The 21863-nt window shown below is 45.0% G+C and overlaps 1 protein-coding gene across 1 annotated transcript in view; it reads left to right on the top strand.

Moving 5' to 3' along the window:
- Positions 1-9073, top strand: part of USP43 (ubiquitin specific peptidase 43) — a 55085-nt gene extending 46012 nt beyond the window's left edge. Inside the window, exon 14 of the mRNA XM_049635361.1 lies at positions 7402-9073. Coding sequence (XP_049491318.1) covers positions 7402-8441 — 1040 coding nt within the window. The 3' untranslated portion in view covers positions 8442-9073. The remainder of the gene's footprint in view (positions 1-7401) is intronic.
- Positions 9074-21863: the final 12790 nt, after the last annotated feature.

Genomic DNA, 21863 nt, shown 5'->3' with positions numbered 1-21863 from the left:
TTTTTTTTTTTTTTTTTTTTTTTTAATTAACTAATTTTTTAAATTTACATCCAAGTTAGGTAGCATATAGTGAGTGCAATAATGGTTTCAGGTGTAGATTCTAGTGATTCATCCCCCTACGTATAACGCCCAGGGCTCATCCCGACACGTGCCCTGCTCAATGCCCCTCCCCCATCTAGCCCCTCCCCCCACCCACAGCCACCCCAGCAACCCTCAGTTTGTTCTCTGTGTTTAAGAGTCTCTTATGTTTTGTCCCCCTCCCTGTTTTTACATTATTTTTGCTTCCCTTCCCCTATGTTCATCTGTTTTGTATTTTAGTTACTTATTTATTTTAATGTTTATTTATTTTTGAGAGAGAGAGACACAGGGTGTGAGCGGGAGAGGGTTAGAGAGAGAGGGAGACACAGAAACCCAAGCAGGCTCCAGGCTCTGAGCTGTCAGCACACAGCCCGACGCGGGGCTCGAACTCATGAACAATGAGATCATGACCTGAGCTGAAGTCAGACGGTCAACCACTAAACCATCCAGGCACCCCTCTCTGTTTTATATTTTAAATTACACCTATGAGTGAAGTCCTGTGGTATTTGTCTTTCTCTGACGGACTAGCTTAGCATTAATTGTTACTTATCCTTCCCAATGTGTAAATGCATTTTCCTATTATATGGATATAAGAAGCCAGACTATTCCCTTCGTGCCTGCCTGCTGTCCTTCCCCCCAGCAAGATGTCTCCACGTTATCCCTCCCACCCCCACCCCTGCAAAGCGAGTGCTTTGAAATGCTTTTAGTGTCCCTCTGGTCTGTTTTATTTTTTAATCTTCCTTCCTTCCTCCCTCCCTCCCTCCCTCCCTTCCTTCCTTCCTATTATTTATTTTTGAGAGAGACAGAGCACGAGCAGGGGAGGGGCAGAAAGAGAGGGAGACACAGAATCAGAAGCAGGCTCCAGGCTCTGAGCTGTCGGCACAGAGCCCAACGCGGGGCTCAAACCCACAAACCGTGAGATCATGACCTGAGCAGAAGTTGGATGGTTAACTAACTGAGCCACCCAGGAGCCCGTATTTATTTTTTTAAAGTTTATTTATTTTGAGAGAGAGAGAAAGCGTGAGTTGGGCATTGGGGGGGGGTGGAGGGTAGGGGGAGGCGGGGTTGGGCAGAGAGAGAGAATCCCAAGCATGCTCTGCACTAGTCAGCGCTGAGCCCGACCCGGGGCTCGAACTCACAAACCATGAGATGACCTGAGCCAAAGTTGGACGTTTAACTGACTGAGCCCCACGGGTGCCCCCTGGTCTGTTTTAGAACTTCCCCTCCCCCCACCTGGATCCCAAGCTCTCAGCTTCTCTGAGAGGGTTTCAGGCTCTGAGTGCCGTGCCTTTCCAGATCCCAAACATGCTCACGACACTGCATATTCCCCGTCCTGGGACCACCTGCCCTGTTGCAGGTGGATGGTCCCCCTATGGCAGCCTCCATTGAACACCCCCCGTCTGTCTTCTTTCTGTCCCCCTCTGTCTTGAGGTCTGGTTTCTGATTCTTTAGTCTTTGGTCAGAGTTCTTTTCGGGGATGGGGGATGCGTGGCCACAAATATTTTCTTTCACCGGGGAGCAAATGGCAGCTTGGCTGGTTGGAGGGCTCTTGGACTGAAGTCCTTCCTTCTCTCTCCGGTGTCTGTAGATGTTTTCCCACGGTCTGCCAAGCCCCAGGGTTGCAGGTGAAAAGTGCTTTTTTTTTTTTTTTTTTTCCCCCTTTTTTCATGTGAGAGTCACTTGTCCTTTCTGTCTGGAAGCTTTTGAGAACTTGTGGTTGACCTTGGAATTTAGAAACAACACTAGTATATGCTTGGGTCTGTGTTTTTATTCATCAACCCTTCCTAGAACCCCCAGAACCTTTCAGGCTACAGATGTAGGCTTCCTTTCTTTTCTTTCTTTTCTTTTCTTTGTTTCTTCTTTATCTTTCTTTCTCTTCCTTCCTTTCTTCCTTCCTTTTCTTCCTTCTTTCCTTTCTCTCTCTCTCCTTTCCTTTTTCTTTTTTTTTAATTTTTTTTTTTAACGTTTATTTATTTTTGAGACAGAGAGAGACAGAGCATGAACGGGGGAGGGGCAGAGAGAGAGGGAGACACAGAACCGGAAGCAGGCTCCAGGCTCTGAGCCATCAGCCCAGAGCCCGACACGGGGCTCGAACTCACAGACCACAAGATCGTGACCTGAGCTGAAGTCGGACGCTTAACCGACTGAGCCACCCAGGCGCCCCTCTCCTTTCCTTTTTCTTTCTTTCTCTCCTTCCTTCCTTCCTTCCTTCCTTCCTCCCTCCCTCCCTCCCTCCTTCCTATTTATTTTTAATTTAAAAATTTTGTTTAAATCCAAGTTAGTTAACATATAGTGTAATAATGATTTCAGGAGTAGAATTTAGTGATTCATCACTTACATATGACACCCTGTGCTCATCCCAACAAGGGCCCTCTTTACTACCCAGCCCCCCACCCGCCTCCCCTCCAGCAATCCTCAGTTTTGTTCTCTGTATTTAAGAGTCTCTTATGGTTTGCCTCCCTCTCTGTTTTTATCTTATTTTTCCTTCCATCTCCTATGTTCATCTGTTTTGTTTCTTAAATTCCATGTACGAGGGGCGCCTGGATGGCTCAGTCGGTTAAGCATCCGACCTCGGTTCAAGTCATGATCTCACAGTTCGTGGGTTCGAGCCCCACGTCGGGCTCTGTGCTGACAGCTCAGAGCCTGGAGCCTGCTTCAGATTCTGTGTCTCCTCTCTCTGTCCCTTCCCCTACTCACACTCTGTCTCTCTCTCTAAAATAAACGTTAAAAAAAATTTTTTTAATTCCATATATGAGTGAAATCATACGATATTTATCTTCCTGTGACTTACTTGGCTCAGCATAATCCACTCCAGTTCCGTCCACGTTGTTGGCAAATGGCAAGATTTCATTCTTTATGATCGCCGAGTAATACTCCATTATATATACAGACCACATTTTCTTTACGCATTCATCCGTGGATGGACGTTTGGGCTCTTTCCATACTTTGGCTATTGTTGATTATGTGATGCAGGCTTTTCTTTAGGGTGGTGTTGTTTGGTTTATCGTCTCTCTGACTGTTCAGATTTCTGTCATTTGCCTGGTGGCTCCCCTGGGTCCGTTCTCTGTGTCTTCTCGCTTTTCCCTGTGACTTCTCTCTGTCACTTGGCTCTCAGGTGCAAGATACTGCCTTTCCCTTTATCTTTTCGGCCACTAATTTGAGTCTCAAATATGACCCTCCGTGCCTCCGATGCATGTACTGAATTGTAAGTCCTGGAAGACATTTTTCGGTCCTCTCCTGCTCTGTATTTGAATCTCCCTGAGAGCTTATCTTTTGTCCATTTCTTCTGGTGGTGCCAGTTCATTAGGGGCCTCTTCTGATGGTTCTGTTTATTCTCTGACTATTGGATCAGAGAATATGTGTGCTGTCATCTTCTTCTGCGTTTGCCCATTGGGGCTCCCCTCCACGCCCTTCTGAGCGGAGGTGATTCTTGGAGCGATAGAAGGGGCGGTGGCCTTGGCCCCCAAGGCAGCCTTTCCCCTCACCAGCCTCGTCCTACTGGCTTACTCTCAGAGGTGGACAAAGCTCAGCCCAGCTGAAGAGCTTGTCCTTACCCTCTAGGGTCCAGAGGAAAGTCAGGGGGTCAGACTTCAACCAGAGAAAGAGATGCCTCCAAATACAGAGAAGGAGTCAGCAGATGAAGAGCCTCTTGGGGAACCTTTTCTCCCTTGGTTACAGCCACGGTGGTCTCTCTGCTGCTCCCCTGACCCACTAAGCTCACTTGTGCCTCAGGGCCTTTGCACTTGCTGTTTCCTCTACCTGGCGGCTGTTTTCCCCCATCTCCACATGGCTTCCTTCTCCCTTTCACTCTCCTCACTCCACAGTCACCACGCTGTATCCCACCCCCCTTACCCTGCCTCGTTCTTCGTCATAGCTCTTAGCACTGTATCCCATGACATCACATGTTGTTGCTTTCTGGCGAACCCCACAGGGACAAGCACTTTGTGTTTTTTTTTCCACAGCTCTATCCCCAGCGGTGAAAACACGTCCTAGGCACACAGTGGGCTCTCATTACATGTCTGTCAAATGCACGAGTGGGTGGCTGTCAGAGGAAACCCTTGTACCGCCTCAGAGCTGAGAGCACTGGACCAGGAGTCTTGTCCTAAGTGCTGGGGGGGCCCGCCCCTTGCTCACAGCACACATCGTGAGGTCAGATCGATGCCTGGTTTCATTAGCTAGGATAAAAAGCCACATAGGAACAGATGGGGCATTTCTCAGGGTAGCATCTGCTGTCTTTGCAGTCACTCGTGGGTGGGGCCTTGGGTGGGGGCCATGCCCACCAGCCGCATGGGCGCCATCTGTGTGAGGAGGCCTCGCAGGACCTGGGAAGCCTGTCCTGCAGGCTCTGGGACTCATAACCTTCAGGAAGGACTTGACCATTCATGTCCTCCATGTGGCCCAAGGCTCTAGACCCTTCCTTCCTGGTTCTCCAGCCAACTGGGCATGAGCAAGGCCACAGATTCCATCCAGGGCAGGGAAGCACCCTCCCTCAAGCATCTCTGAACGCCACCTCTGCCTCTGGCTCCCAGCCTCCAGGAGGTCCCCCCGGGGAGGAGCAGGGGGAGCACTTTCCCCTCCCCTTGGAAAGGAGACGTTTGTGAATGGTGACACTGCATCAGTGTGGGCACTTACTCGTCCCTTCTGCTCTCACACTGGCGGCCAAGGTGCCTCCTTGCTGCCATCTCGAGGAAGAGGCGGAAGGAAGGGCTAGCATGGGCATCTGCGGCCCCCATGAAAGGGAGCTGCAGGGGTGACGTGGGACCGGGATCCAGGCCTTTCATCCAGGAAGAGGGGACACACTGCCAAGCCACCTCGCCACCTGCCAGGCCGCCGGCTGTGTTACCTCATTTCGAAAAGCCGAAAGTCACAGCTTTATCCTCCTAAGAAAAGCAGTGCTTTCTGCCCTTCCCAGGGTTGCAAAGAGGGAAAAACAAAAAAACTGCACATGTGTCTCAGACCCCAGCACATTTTATTCCCCCGAGGTATGGGGATTTAATGGTGGGCCATGGACAGTGAAATTACAAAATATTTGGGGTGAAACTGTGTCAATTGCTAGCTATGGAAATGCTTTAAAGAAGACAATACTGGGGGCGCCTGGGTGGCGCAGTCGGTTAAGCGTCCGACTTCAGCCAGGTCACGATCTCGCGGTCCGTGAGTTCGAGCCCCGCGTCAGGCTCTGGGCTGATGGCTCGGAGCCTGGAGCCTGTTTCCAATTCTGTGTCTCCCTCTCTCTCTGCCCCTCCCCCGTTCATGCTCTGTCTCTCTCTGTCCCAAAAATAAAAAAAAAAAAAAAGTTGAAAAAAAAAGAAGACAATACCGAGTCGGGGGGGAAAAAATGTAGGCGATTGAAAACTACCGGAAATAATCCGTGGAAGGTAAAATTCCCCAGGAACCTCGGAGATGCTGTCCAACCCCTCCAGTCATTGCTGGGCATTGGGACTCTGCCTCCTGGTCATTTCTTTCCCAGGGGCCTGGCTGATGTGTCCAGTGCTGTGCTTTCTCCACCAGAGTACGCTGAGCTGTGGCCTGTCCCCTGACAATCCCAAGTCCCTTTGCACATGGCTCGTCCCAGGTGGCTGTGCTGCTTACCGGGGCTGTATTTGTGGTACGGTCCTCGCTCGTATAGGGCTTGCTCTCCTACTCCATGATACAAGCGGTCGTCTGGGGGCAGAAGGCTTGTAGGGTTGACCTCAGGCCTTTCTCTAAACGCACGAGACTGTCTCTCCACTGTGTGGGTTGTGTGTTTCAGGTGAAGGTTCTTTCCCTCTGTGATTACAGGCATCTTATAAATGAAGGCAGACGCTGCAAGTTGCTTTTCTTTTATTTTCACTTTTTATTTTCTTTTTTTATTTTCTTTTTTTTAATTTTCTTTTTATTTTCACTTTTATTATTGCATGAAAATACTTATAACAAAGTTTATCACTTGAAGCTTTTTCAAGTGCACATTTCAGTGGTATTCCATACATTCCCATCGTATCGTAGCCATTGCCACCATCCATCGCTATAACTCTTTTCATCTTGTAAATCTGAAAGCCTCTGCCCATTTCACAATAACACCGCACCCTCCTCGTCCCCAAGCCCCTGGCAACCGTCTCTGTACTTTCTGTCTCTCTGGTTACGACCACTCTGGGTACCTTGTGTGGTGGAATCATGCAGTATTTGTCTTTTTGTGACTGCCTGTGGAGGTCTCTTGAGATTCCATATGAATTTCAGGATGGATTTTTCCATCTCTGCAAAAAGCCCCGTTGGGATTTTGATAGGGATTTGCATTGAAGCTGGAGATTGATCACTCTGGGTAACGTTGCCATTTTAACAATATTTAAGCCTTCCAATCCATGAACATGGGATGTCTTTCCATTTATGTCATCTTTAATTTCTTCTTAATGTTTTGTAGTTTTTGTTATATAAATCTTTTACCTCCTTGGTTAATTCCTAAGTATTTTGTTCTCTTTTTTAAAATTTTTTTTAAAGTTTATTTATTTTGGAGAGATAGAGACAGCATGAGTGGGGGAGGGAAGGAGAGAGAGGGAATTCCAAGCAGGCTCTGCATTATCAGTGCGGGGGCCTGATGCGGGTCTCCAACTCATGGATCTGGAGATCATGACCTGAGCCAAAGTCTGACTTTTAAAGGACTGAGCCACCCAGGCGCCCCTGATGCTATTGTAAATAGAAGTGTTTTAGTAACTGGTGTTTCTTAAGAAAAAACACACATCCTTGGTTATGTGTGTATTCCCTTTAGAAATGTTAAGATTTAGGAAAGAATTAAGAAGAAAATCAGTCACACAGCATCCCATGGCCCCCTCAACACCTTGTCATCTTAGTGTTTATTTCTACAAACTTGTTTGTGTGTTTTCACATGCACGTGTCACACACACAAGTATGTATTTTTGCAGGTTGGATTACACTGTTTTTCTAGACTCCGTTTCTCGTTTAACTCTTACACATGAAATGTGTCTTTCCAACTATACACAGGTGTTGCAGAACGCAGAAGGAAAATGTAAGTGGGAGCTCTGATAAAATTAAACACACAATTTATTAATTTTTCCTTTTGGCCCAGGATAGGGTATCTGAGAATCTCGCATTTGAAAGGTACAGGCACCTAATTTAACCTGGAAAAGGAAGGACTTTTGCTGAGCGTTTGCAAACATTGACGCTTCCGAGGGCTGGGACCTCAGTGTCCTGCTCACTGCTGTGTCCCCAACGGCCAGCACGGTGCCCGATACGTCAGGGGTGCTCGGCCATGGTCTGTTCGATGGCGGGCATGGTCACGCCTTGCAGCTGGGAGGGGGATTTGGGCACTGATGCTCTTGGTGTCTCTTACAGGAGAGCTGGAGTCCGGGCGTCTGGTACGGGGCGTACGAGGCCGAAGCATCAGCATGAAGGAGCCTACGCCTTCCAGAGCCAAGCAGGGAGCCTTCAAGACCTTGCCCCTCCGCTGGTCTTTCAGACCCAGGGAGAAACCGCCCGGTACATCTGTCGAGTTGGTGGAGTACTTGGAGTCCAGGCGGAGGCCCCGATCCACCAGCCAGTCCATCGTGCCGCTGTTGACGGGCGCTGCCTGCGAGGACGGGAAGTCCGCTGAGGGTGAAGACGGTAGGCCAGCCGGTGAGACAGTGCTGGCCCGAGCGCCCTGCCCCTCAGGCCACCCCAGTCCCTGTGCAGCCCCCGGAACCTCAGATGGCCTAAGTACAGCCGGGAAAGCCAAGGAAAACGCGAGTCAGGATATCGGGCTCCCCAGACGGTTTGACCTGCCCCTCACGGTGATGCCCTCAGTGCCGAATGAGAAACGAGCCCGGCCGGAGGGCCAGAAGACGGCGAACTGCAAGGGAAATGGCCAGGCAGGAAGCCTCAGCCCAGCACCCTCCCCCACAGAGGCTCTGAGCAGCACGGAATTATCTAGAAACAGTGCACAGAGCCGCCAGAATACCCGCATCAGAATGAGGGCTAATGTGGACGGCAGGGATGTCCCACAGGGGACCCTCACCCTTCTGAGGTCCGTGTTTTCCAAGAAGGAGAACAAATCTGAGAGGCCAGAGGTGGCCCCCCAGGTGTCCCCAGTGTCCCTGGTGAGCGGCAGGCTGAGCCCGGCTGTGGATGAGCACTCTCGGGGCTCCTCTCCTTCCCCCCGGATTCAGGAGAGCCTGGCCAGAGCCCCCATCACCCACTTGGAGAGGGATGTATGGTCGGCTCCCAGCTCTCTCCGCCTCCCTCGCAAAGCCGTCAGGTCCACGAGGGCCAGTGCCCTGGGCACGTCCCAGAGGACTGTCCCAGGGGAGCACACTCCTTTGGGCACCTTGCAAAAGGTGAAATACCACACTCTTTCCTTGAGTCGGAAGAAAACGTTACCGGAGTCCAGCTTTTGATGGCGTGTTCCAGCTTGGTGTGAAGCTGGCATTCTCATGACTGAGCAGCTTGTAAGAAGCTCGTGTGTGTGGAGAATGGGCTTCCGGGAAGCCAGTTGTCTTGGGACCCCGGAAAATAAGTTTAGTTTTGTTTTGTTTTTTTGTTTTGGTGTCCGCATTCTGGATTTCCAAGATAGCATGTCCAAATACTGTCCTGAACCGTTCGGTGCTTTTATCCGTGCAAGCCACCAGAGGGTGCTGTTGGGTCAGCCTTACTATTTCAGGGCAAGACCTGATTGGTTTCAATAATTCCAGGGCGTGAGTCCCTACAAGAGTGATTTGGGTGTGGGCCAGCTCGACAGCCCAGTAGAGAAGAGTCTGCAACATCGAGTCAATTCTTGTCATTGGCTTCTCGTTTTCAAACCTCTACGCGCTTCCTGAGATGAAACGTTCAAGATGCCGAAAACACGATAAAGAAGGATTCTACGGGAGGGATGGAACAGAAATGATTGAGACTTTAGGAAGATATTTAATATATAACAAAATAATTGTAGTATTTTGATACTAGGCATAAAGGAAGTTCTTTAAAAAAAATGTGTAAGTATGAGACCTATATGCAATTTTAATAAAAGCCCATCAGTGAACCATGTGAATGGCTCTCTGAGTTATTCAAGTCTAACAAATGATCTTTTTTTTTTTTCAAAGACTTTATGTTTATTTTTTTAAGTACGCTTCACATTCAGCACGGAGCCCAGTATGGGGCTTGAACTCACGACCCTGAGATCATGACCTGAGCTGAAGTCAGACGCTTAAATGACTGAGCCACCCAGGCACCCCTCAAAGATTTTATTTTTTAAGTAATCCCTGTACCCAGCATGGGGCTCGAACTCACAACCCGTACCCAGCATGGGGCTCGAACTCACAACCCCAAGATCAAGAGCTGCCTGAGCCAGGGCCCCTGGGTGGCTCAGTCGGTTAAGTGTCCGACTTCGGCTCAGGTCATGAACTCGCGGTTCATGAGTTCGAGCCCTGCGTCAGGCTCTGTGCTGACAGCTCGGAGCCTGAAGCCTGGAGCCTGCTTCAGATTCCTCTCTCCCTGACCCTCCCCCACTCATGCTCTGTTTGTCTCTCTCTCAAAAATAACACAAAAAAATGAGTTGTTTCCAAAATTTTAAAGTGTTTTTAAATAAAACGACTTGCCATCTTCTAAGGAAACAGCAGTCCCTTCAGGTCTGTCTCTGGAGGGTTTGTACTTACAAGGCTCGAGAGTCTGAGCCTGTCCCCACAGACCATTAGTTGACTGTCTGGTTTCCTAGAACTTTATTTTTTCCTTAGAAGCTGTTCTGACAAATATCCTGTCACTTCGTACTGGGAAGCTGCTACGTCTGACCCTAGTAGACCTGGGTCTATACTTAGTCTGTGTTCTAGAAATACTTCCTTTCTGATGGGAACCATTTGTTCAAGACATCCAACTCCTGCAGCCCAGCCACATGGCCCCAGAGGGCCACATGTATACCTGTAGACCCGTGTGGCTGCATTTCAGAAGACATCCAGGTTCTCAAGTGTGAACTGGCGAAATCTCAAGCTGGATGTGGAAGACACAGCTGTCCATGCCGTCTTGGGTTCTTCTGGGAGTCTAGGAATCCTGTTTCCTCCGGATCTTTCTCCTGTTGGTGCTCTTTTGTCATATTGGGCTCCCATGCCCTTCTGAGCCTAGCCTCCCTTCCTTTGTCCTCTAAAGGATTGGTATGGGACTCAGATGTGCACCCCCAGCCTTCTTCCCTAGAAGACTTCGGCCTTTGGCATACTGTTGGACACCATGAACGAGTCCCAAGTGTTAGCGGTATTCTCCATACTGCACCACGGGCTGGAGATCTTCCCTGGGCACTGGACTTGGGAGGCTTACTAAGAGACAATACGTGGACCCTGGTGGCTATATCTGCCATCCCAGGTCTTTACCAGGGATGCCCAAGGCCTCTTGGTGTCTGCCTTCCATGAGACTGCTTCCCCCTCTGCAGGGTCCCGGCAGGAAAGGCTGGACGAACAAGAGTCTGGGAAAGGATTTTGATCTTTCCAGAATGAATCTTCATTTGATGGTTCTGCCTCTAGGAAAATTGGTCTGTTCTTATTTTCTGACAAGTATGCAACATTTCAGAGGGAAATAGCTCTAGCGCTCTCCTTTGGAAGTCACGGTCAATGTGAACGGTCACGTTTGAGGCATCGACATCTCTGTTGATGGCTTCCTGCAAGCTCTATCAGTCCTTCAAACATCCCCCACCTCCGTCTCCATTTTTCTCCCTGAATGGACAATGGAAGAAAAGGGTCTTCAGTGAGAACCCTACCCTGAAGAAGTTAAAAAGCTGTGTGCAATCACTGCATTTGTGGTGGAAAGCAGTTACTCACACCCACCTCCAAGTCCTGGTCTCCGTGTTGTGCAGAAGAGCCTCTCTTTGGACTGACACTGGCCTGTGGCAAGTCAACCTGAAAAGAACCACACCAACGTGGTCAGAGAAACATTAGGTGTGAGCAGTGCTGCTTCTTACCTACCCCGCTTTAAACCTGGGTGTGAGAGAATTACAAATGATCCCCCAAGATGATGCACTTCTGGCTTTCTGTAGTTAAATTCTGTAACATCCTCCCTCCCTCTGGATATATATTATTGTGCCATAGATTAAATTTCATTTTCATGACCCTTATGGGCCCCAAATACCCCCAAAGTCATCCTCAGCAAAACTTCATGTCACAGCATGATGACACCACAATAGGGCCTGGGCTGTTGTCCCTGAAGGTTTCTGTGTCCACACTTGTCCTGCAAAGGAGGACCTCAGGATTGGACACAGACATACATGCAGTGGTCAAGGGCCAAGACAGAGGCTCTGTTCACAAGGTGGAGCATGGAAATCAAGAGTAATTCTATTCCTCAGATCGTCGGCACTCCTGTCGGAATTCTCGCTTGGAGAACACGAGACTTTGGGAGAACCGATGGACTGGACCCAAGGAGTGATTGTGTACAGGGGGTGGCTGTGGTCTGAACAGCCACTCGGGAGCCCCAGGTGGAGCCCCATGGAGCTGAGTTTCTCTGGACATGTTGGGGGGCCCAACCTGGGGTTCTGTGGACAGACCCTCACCCCTGTCTACATTTTGGGTCTGAAGGGAAGGCTTTCCAAGGTCCTGGTTGGCCTGGCCTTGGGGTAGCCACATACCTGCCCTAAACACATCCCTGTCATCCCTCTTGCCACAAAGAAGCACCTTGAACTGGACAGGCAAGAACCTGGGAGAGGTTGCCATGAAGTAGCTGAATGACCTTGTGAAGTCATTTCATCTGTCTGGTCTTGACATTGGACCAGATCCTCCCTCAACTCCACCCGGGCCCCGAGTCTTGACGTATTGCCTTGCACACACATTGAGAGACCAGACTCTGGAGCCAGACTGCCTGGGGCTCAGAGCCCACCCTGCCACTGTCCAGCTGTTTGAGTTTGGGAAGTTACCTACCCCCCCTGTGGCTCTCTTGCCTTGTCTGTGAAGTGGGGATAATAATAAGACCCGATTCAATGGGTTGCTGAGAGTATGAAGTGAGCTAATTAGCAAACATCAATTATCGCTGTTACCAGGACTCTGAGCTGCCAGGAGAGGATTCAAATTCAAGTCAGTGTTGCTCTGTGAACTCAGGGTCCTTCTAGTTCTTGGTACAAGTTGGCTTAGAGTATTGTAGGGGGACATAGGGTGGATCCCAAGAGAGCTGCTAGTGAGATGCATTCATTGGAAGCCAACTAAATACTTTTGCTGACATATCATTGATTCTGGAGGTTTAAAAACCTTCTGTTCCACTGCCTTAGAAATGGACTAAAGTTGACTCCATTTTTAGAGATCCTATAACTTCATTTGTCTGCTGTCCAGCCCATTTAGGGGCTGTATTTATTTTTGTCCCTGGCTGAACCCAAGCAGCTCCTACCCAGGAAATGTTCTGAACTGAAACGTTGACAAGTCAACTGGCAATTCTGTACAAAATACTAAGAGTGGTGCTCATGAGATCATTTTGATGTTAACCCAAATCCTAGTTTATCTCAACCAGAACCTGACTCCCCAAAAAGCTGCATTAATCAGAACTCTCCCCAGTAGGCTCTATTTGAATGGATTGGCACACAGGGGCCTGGGACATCGCTGTGGCTAGGGCTGTGTCACACATGCTGACAATTCTGCTTATTCTCGAATTCTACCACCGTCTTCCCATTTCTTAGCTCATTGATCTAGGGCCCTCCAATTCAGCCCACCCAGCAGATGAAGAACCCCCATTAGTGTCAAAATATTGGAGGGGGGAATCAAATTTCAAGAACACTCCACTTGTCAAGACGATGGTCTGAACCATGTGTTAGGCAGTGATGCTTTCTTTTTCCCTCCCCTAGGATGGTAAGTACAGATGGAGAAGTAGAAACAACCGAAGGCCTTTTTGTAGAGGCTACACGTTCAAATTCAGGGTTAGCTATTAATGATGTGGCCTTGTGACAAGTACAGTGATGTCTTGGAGCTTTGGTCTGATCATCGGTGCAATGGGAACCCTGCAGTGGCTGGGGTGAGCTCCCACCAGCTCCTAGGAGCCCACCGTTAAATATTCCCTAATGTCACCAGACATCGCTATGTCGAAATCGGCCATGGGGTGCAATTATTTATAGCATAGAATTCAGCAGATGCTCAAATCAGGGTTTCTACCCCGGAGAGCCAGTGTGCCAGCATATCACTGGAATGATGATACTGTCACTTGTTACTTCATGAGATTATTTAGGGAAACATCTTAAAGCTGGAAAATCAGTGTTTACAAAGTGGCTATGAGTCCATGCTTTGGAACCAGCCAAACGTGGCCTCAAAACTCTACTACCTTGGGCCACTTGCTTCCTTGGTCTGAGCCACAGCATCATGTGCGGGGATAAGAATACCCATCTTGCTGTGTTGATGTGAGAACTGGATTCATTAACAACAGGCACCAGTAACGTCAGACAAATAACAGTTGTTGACTTTTGCAAGGGATTGAGCATCGTTCTTTTAGAATAGATTAAGAGGTTAACCAGCATAGCTTTTAATAACCTTCTCTGGTTTACATTAAGGGTTTCATAGACTGTCAGAACCGATCACCTACTCGCATGTAAGCTGGTGCCACTTTTTGGATACATTCCAGTCTGGTTGGGTGCCTCCAGCGAGGCTCCTAGGCAGATCTCTCCTTTCTGGCACTGTACTCAGATGCGTCAGACTGGAAATCTGCAGGGCTGGGAAATAAGCCTTCAGTCTGGTTCTGGTTCTGGGTGTGTAGAGTTATATGACTTTTGGGGAGAGAGAAGACCCCCTATTTCCCAGCCTCTCTTCTAAGGCTCATTCCCCAAAGGAAGAAATACATATTGGATTGGGTCAGATTCCAAGACACATACTTATTAGAGGGCAAGTTACAGTCTTTCAGAAATTCGCCTGGATCTGTTGCCTTCTTTGGCTTCCAGCCACCCTGGGCGTAGGCTGACAGGTCTAGCCATCTGGTTCTTTCCCTTCTTCTGAAAGACTTCAGAAGGTAAAGCACTACCACTACACCCACCACCTAACATTTCCTACTGCATGCCAGGGCTCATGTACTCTTTAAACATTCCTGTGATGGAAATGATATCATACCCATTTTGCAGATGTCGAGTCTAAGACATAGTTTAAATACATAGTTTGGATCCCATTCAACCATTTTTGACCTACCAAAAAGGGCAGTTTCACGGGGTCCAACCTAATGACCAAGGCCACCTGCCGGCTTGTAGGAGAGCTAGAATCTGCTCTCTCTGGAGACAATTTTCCAAGCAAGTGACTGCAGAATTCTAGCAGATGCCACAAAAGATGACGAGGACAAGGAAACATGAAGAGTGATGAATCTCATAATTTATAGTCTTACATCGAGATAAAATTCAGTATGAATTTAAAATATGCTAAAAATTATTTAAAATAAGGATTTTTTTTTGAAACCGATGTGATATGAACACAGAGAAAAACCTAATAATAAATTGAACGTAAACATTTTGGATCCTCTCAGCAATGTCACACAGTGTCCTTTTGGGGAAGCAGATCAAGCTCCTGACACTTTTCTCTCTTTACTTTCCCTGATTGGGGTAGTGATCTGAGTTAAGCCCTCTTAAGGAGTGGCTCTTGATTTTCAACTCGCTTTCAGTGAATAGTCAATGAATCTCAATATGGCTTCCAGACGAGGAAGGGCTCTGAGGCTGTTTCCAGGCTGGAAGGACCACTCTCAATGAACACTCCCCACTCTGTCATAGAAACTCTCTGCCTTCTTTTGTAATTAAAAAAATATATTATATACGAGCATATGATGGCGTTTTGCCACTTATTTATTTATTTTGAGAGAGACAGAGACAGCACAAGTAGGAGAAGGACAGAGAGAGAGGAGAGAGAGAGAATCCCAAGCAGGTTCCGTGCTGTCAGCACAGAGCCCGATGCAGGGCTTGAACTCACGAACAGTGAGATCATGACCTGAGCCGAAATCAAGAGTCAGACACTCAACCTACTGAGCCATCCAGGCACCTGCCACTTCCTTTTTTTATTCAAACTTCCCTTTATTTATTAAATTTATTGAGATATCATTGGCATATACCATTGTGTAAGTTGAAGATGTACAATGTGCTGATTTGATACATTTATACATTGCAATGTGATCGCCATTTGCAGTGTGAGCTAATGCTTCTAGTGTGTCACATGATTATTTTTTTTTTGTAATTTAACTTTATTTTTTATTTATTTTATTTTATTTTTTTAACGTTTTATTTATTTTTGAGACAGGGAGAGACAGAGCATGAACAGGGGAGGGTCAGGGAGAGGGAGACACAGAATCTGAAACAGGCTCCAGGCTCTGAGCTGTCAGCACAGAGCCCGACACGGGGCTCGAACTCACGGACCGTGAGATCATGACCTGAGCTGAAGTCGGCCGCTCAACCGACTGAGCCACCCAGGCGCCCCTATTTTTTATTTTTTAAAATTTACATCCAGGGGCGCCTGGGTGGCGCAGTCGGTTAAGCGTCCGACTTCAGCCAGGTCACGATCTCGCGGTCCGTGAGTTCGAGCCCCGCGTCAGGCTCTGGGCTGATGGCTCGGAGCCTGGAGCCTGTTTCCGATTCTGTGTCTCCCTCTCTCTCTGCCCCTCCCCCGTTCATGCTCTGTCTCTCTCTGTCCCAAAAATAAATAAAAAACGTTGAAAAAAAAATTAAAAAAAAAATTTACATCCAAATTAGTTAGTATATAGTGAAGCAATGATTTCAGTAGATTCCTGAATGCCCTTTACCCATTTAACCCATACCCCCTCCCACAACCCCTCCAGCAACCCTCAGTTTGTTCTCCATATTTATGAGTCTCTTTTGTCCCCCTCCCTGTTTTTATATTATTTTTGTTTCCCTTTCCTTATGTTCATCTGTTTTGTCTCTTAAAGTCCTCATATGAGTGAAATCATATGATTTTTGTCTTTCTCTGACTAATTTCACTTAGCATAATACCCTCCAGTTTCATCCATGTAGTTGCAAATGGCAAGATTTCATTCTTTTTGATTGCCGAGTAATACTCCATTATATATATATATATATATATATATATATATATATATATATACATACACACACCCCATCTTCTTTATCCATTCATTCATCGATGGACATTTGGGCTCTTTCCATACTTTGGCTATTGTTGATAGTGCTGTTATAAACATGGGGGTGCATGTGTCCCTTCAAAACAGCACAACTGGGGGCGCCTGGGTGGCTCCGTCGGTTAAGTGTCCGACTTTGGCTCAGGTCACGATCTCGCGGTCCGTGAGTTCGAGCCCCGCGTCAGGCTCTGGGCTGATGGCTCAGAGCCTGGAGCCTGCTTCTGATTCTGTGTCTCCCTCTCTCTCTGCCCCTCCCCCATTAATGCTCTGTCTCTCTCTGTCCCAAAAATAAATAAACGTTAAAAAAAAAAAAAAAAAAAACAGCACAACTGTATCCCTTGGATAAATGCCTAGTAGTGCAACTGCTGGGTCGTAGAGTAGTTCTATTTTTAGTTTTCTTGAGGAACCTCCATATTGTTCTCCAGAGTGGCTGCACCAGCTTGCATTGCCATGAACAATGCAAAAGAGATCCTCTTTCTCCGCATCCTCGCCAACATCTGTTGTTGCCTAAGTTGTTAATGTTAGCCATTCTGACAGGTATAAGGTGGTATCTCATTGTGGTTTTGATTTGTATTTCCCTGATGATGAGTGATGTTGAGCATTTTCTCATGTGTCAGTTGGCCATCTGGATGTCTTCTTTGGAGAAGTGTCTATTCATGTCTTTTGCCCATTTCTTCACTGGATTATTTGTTTTTTGGGTGTTGAGTTTGATAAGTTCTTTGTAGATTTTGGATACTAACCTTTATCTGACATGTCATTTGCAAATATCTTCTCCCATTCTGTTGGTTGCCTTTTAGTTTTGCTGATTGTTTCCTTCGCTGTGCAGAAGCTTTTTTATTTTGATGAGGTCTCAGTAGTTCATTTTTGCTTTTGTTTCCCTTGCCTCCGGAGATGTGTTGAGTAAGAAATTGCTGTGGGCAAGATCAAAGAGGTTTTTGCCTGCTCTCTCCTCGAGGATTTTGATGGCTTCCTGTCTTACATTGAGGTCTTTCATCCATTTTGAGTTTATTTTTGTGTATGATGTAAGAAAGTGGTCCAGGTTCATTCTTCTGCATGTCGCTGTCCAGTTTTCCCAGTACCACTTACTGAAGAGACTGTCTTTATTCCATTGGATATTCTTTCCTGCTTTGTCAAAGATGAGTTGGCCATACGTTTGTGGGTCTATTTCTGGGTTCTCTATTCTATTCCATTGATCTGAGTGTCTGTTCTTGTGCCAGTCCCATACTGTCTTGATGATTACAGCTTTGTAGTATAGCTTGAGGTCTGGGATTGTGATGCCTCCTGCTTTGGCTTTCTTTTTCAAGATTACTTTGGCTATTCGGGGTCTTTTCTGGTTCCATACAAATTTTAGGATTATTTGTTCTAGTTCTGTGAAGAATGCTGGTGTTACTTTGATAGGGATTGCGTTGAATATGTAGATTGCTTTGGGTAGTACTAACCTTTTAACAATATTTGTTCTTCCTATCCAGGAGCATGGAATCTTTCTCCATTTCTTTCTGTCTTCTTCAATTTCTTTCATAAGCTTTCTATAGTTTTCAGTGTATAGATTTTTTCCCCTCTTTGGTTAGATTTATTCCTAGGTATTTTATGGTTTTTGGTGCAACTGGAAATGGGATCGATTCCTTGATTTCTCTTTCTGTTGCTTCATTGTTGGTGTATAGGAATGCAACCAATTTCTGTGCATTGATTTTATATCCTGCAACTTGGATGAATTCATGAATCAGTTCTAGCAGTTTTTTGGTGGAATCTTTTGGGTTTTCCATATAGAATATCATGCTATCTGCGAAGAATGAAAGTTTGACCTCCTCCTGGCCAATTTGGGTGCCTTTTATTTCTTTGTGTTGTCTGATTGCAGAGGCTTAAGCTTCCAATACTATGTTGAATAACAGTGGCAAGAGTGGAAATCCCTGTTTTGTTCCTGACCTTAGGGGGAAAGCTCTCAGTTTTTCCCCATTGAGGATGATATTAGCACTGGATTGCTCATATATGGCTTTTATCATCTCGAGATATGATCCTTGTATCCCTACTTTCTTAAAGGTTTTTATCAATAAAGGATGCTGTATTTTGTCAAATACTTTCTCCGCATCTATTGAGAGGATCATATGGTTCTTGTCCTTTCTTTTATTGATGTGATGAATCATGTTAGTTGTTTTGCAGATATTGAACCAGCCCTGCATCCCAGGTATAAATCCCACTTGGTCATGGTGAATAATTTTTTTAATGTATTGTTGGATCCAGTTGGCTAATATCTTGTTGAGGATTTTTGCATCCATGTTCATCAGGGAAATTGGTCTATAGTTCTCCTTTTTAGTGGGGTCTCTGTCTGTTTTTGGAATCAGGGTAATGCTGCCTTCATAGAAAGAGTTTGGAAGTTTTCCTTCCAATTCTATTTTTTGGAACAGTTTCAAGAGAATAGGTGTTAACTCTTCCTTAAATATTTGGTAGAATTCCCCTGGAAAGCCATCTGGCCCTGGACTCTTGTTTTTTTGGCAGATTTTTTATTACTAATTCGATTTCCTTACTGGTTATGGGTCTTTTCAAATTTTCTATTTCTTCCTGTTTCAGTTTTGGTAGTGTATATGTTTCTAGGAATTTGTCCATTTCTTCCAGATTGCCCATTTTATTGGCATATAATTGCTCATAATATTTTCTTATTATTGTTTTTATTTCTGTTGTGTTGGTTGTGATTTCTCCTCTTTCATTCTTGATTTTACTTATTTGGGTCCTTTCCTTTTTCTTCTTGATTAAACTGGCTAGTGGTTTATCAATTTTGTTAATTCTTTCAAAGAACCAGCTTCTGGTTTCATTGATCTGTTCTACTGTTTTTTTGGTTTTGATGGCATTAATTTCTGCTCTAATCTTTATTATTTCCTGTATTCTGCTGGTTCTGGGTTTTGTTTGCTGTTCTTTTTCCAGCTCCTTAAGGTGTAAAGTTAGGTTGTGTATCTGAGATATTTCTTCCTTCTTTAGGAAGGCGTGGATTGCTATATACTTTCCTCTTATGGCTGCCTTTGCTGCGTCCCAGAGGTTTTGGGTTGTGGTGCTATCATTTTCATTGACGTCCATATACTTTTTAATTTCTTCTTTAACTGCTTGGTTAGTCCATTCATTCTTTAGTAGGATGTTCTTCAGTCTCCAAGTATTTGTTACCTTTCCAAATGTTTTCTTGTGGTTGATTTCGAGTTTCATAGCATTGTGGTCTGAAAATATGTATGGTATGATCTTGATCTTTTTGTACTTACTTAGGGCTGATTTGTGTCCCAGTATATGGTCTATTCTGGAGAATGTTCCATGTGCACTGGAGAAGAATGTATATTCTGCTGCTTTAAGATGAAATGTTCTGAATGTATCTGTTAAGCCCATCTGGTCCAATGTGTCATTCAAAGCCATTGTTTCCTTATTGATTTTTTGATTAGATGATCTGTCCATTGTTGTGAGTGGGGTATTGAAGTCTCCTACTATTATGGTATTACTGTCGATGAGCTTCTTAATGTTTGTGATTAATTGATTTATATATTTGGGTCCTTCCACATTTGGCGCATAAATGTTTACAATTGTTAGGTCTTCTTGGTCTATAGGCCCCTTGATTATGATATAATGCCCTTCTGCATCTCTTGATACAGTCTTTATTTTAAAGTGAAGATTGTCTGATATAAGTATGGCTACTCTGGCTTTCTTTTGTTGCATGATAGATGGTTCTCCATCCCCTTATTTTCAATCTGTAGGTGTCTTTAGGTCTAAAGTGGGTCTCTTGTAAACAGCATATAGATGGGTCTTGTTTTCTTATCCATTCTGTTACCCTATGTCTTTTGATTGGAGGATTGAGTCCATTGACATTTAGAGTGAGTACTGAAAGATATGAATTTATTGCCATAATGATGCTTGTAGAGTTGGAGTTTCTGTTGGTGTTCTCTGGTCCTTTCTAATCTTTTGTTGCTTTTGGTATTTATTTATTTATTTATTTATGTATTTATGTATTTATGTGTTTATGTATTTATTTATTTATATATATATATATATTTTTTTTCATTTTTTCTCCCCTCAGAGAGTCCCCCTTAAAATTTCTTGCAGGGCTGGTTTAGTGGTCACAAATTCCTTTAATTTTTGTTTGTCTGGGAAACTTTTAATCTCTCCTTCTATTTTGAATGACAGCCTTGCTGGATAAAGAATTCTTGGCTGCATATTTTTCTGATTCAGCACATTGAATATATCCTGCCACTCCTTTCTGGCCTGCCAAGTTTCTGTGGATAGGTCTGCTGCAAACCTGATCTGTCTTCCCTTGTAGGTTAGGGACTTTTTTCCCTTGCTGCTTTCATGATTCTCTCCTTGCCTGAGTATTTTGTGATTTTGACTATGATATGCCTCGTTGATAGTCGGTTTTTGTTGAATCTAATGGGAATCCTCTGTGCTTCCTGGATTTGATATCTGTGTCTTTCCCCAGGTTAGGAAAGTTTTCCACCATGATTTGCTCACATAACCCTTCTACCCCTATTTCTCTCTCTTCCTCCTCTGGGACCCCTATGATTCTGATGTTGTTCCTTTTTAATGAGTCACTGATTTCTCTAATTCTTAAATCGTGCTCTTTTGCCTTAATCTCCCTCTTTTTTTCTGCTTTGTTATTCTCTATAAATTTGTCTTCTATATCGCTGATTCTCTGTTCTGCCTCCTCATCCATCCTTGCCACCGCTGCATCCATCTGTGATTGCAGCTCAGTTAGAGCATTTTTAATTTCATGCTGGCTATTTTTTACTTCTTTAATCTCTGCAGAAAGGGATTCTAATCTATTTTTGACTCCAGCTAGTATTCTTATTATCATGATTCTAAATTCTGGTTCAGACATCTTGCTTGTGTCTGTGTTGGTTAAATCCCTGGCTGTTGTTTCTTCGTGCTCTTTCTTTTGGTGGTGAATTCCTTCGTTTTGTCATTTTGAAGGGAGAAAAGGAATTAATGAGATAGAAAAATTGAAATAAAAAAAATTAAAATTAAAAAATATTAAAATTAAAAATTAAAAACACACACACACACAAATCAAATAGATTATGCTAGATCCTAGGTGTGTTTTGGTCTGGGTGTAGAATGTGGTTTGACAGATTAGAGAAACACACACACACACACACACAAAAGGGGGGAGAGAGAGAAAAAAGGAAATTGAGAATTTGAAAAAAATGAATACACTAAAGTAGACTAAAATACACAAACGTAGAGAATATAGTAGAAAAAAATTATAGAAAAATATTTTTAGTAAAAATCAAAAAGAAATATGATTTTTTTCGTTTTCTATATTTAAGAAAAAAGAAAAGAAATGAAAAAGAAAAAAGATAAAAAAAGAAATCGTTTGAAAATTTGAAAAAGTGAATACACTGTAGTAGACTGAAATAAAATGATGGGAGTAAGAGAGAATTTGAAAAAATTTACATAAAAGCAAAAAATATAGTAATAAAAATTAAAGACAGATATTTTTAATAAAAATTGAAAATAAAAATGAGTTTTTTCTTTCTGTATTCAAGAAAAAGAATTGTGAAAGAGAAAAAGAAAAAAGAGAAAAGAAAAAAAAATGAATAGATGAACCTGCTAACAGATTGAAGTAGGACTGAAATTGCTTCGTTTTCCCCTAGAGTCAGTCCGTGTAGCTCTTTATAGTCCGTAGATTAAGCCGCGGTGAGACTTGTGTTCTTGAAGAGCGAAGTTCGGGGCGCCTGGGTGGCGCAGTCGGTTAAGCGTCCGACTTCAGCCAGGTCACGATCTCGCGGTCCGTGAGTTCGAGCCCCGCGTCAGGC

Source organism: Panthera uncia, chromosome E1, assembly GCF_023721935.1.
Source record: "Panthera uncia isolate 11264 chromosome E1, Puncia_PCG_1.0, whole genome shotgun sequence".
Lineage (NCBI taxonomy): Eukaryota > Metazoa > Chordata > Mammalia > Carnivora > Felidae > Panthera > Panthera uncia.
The sequence above is the reverse complement of the archived record's forward strand: the minus strand, read 5'-3'. Positions and strand labels throughout refer to the sequence as shown.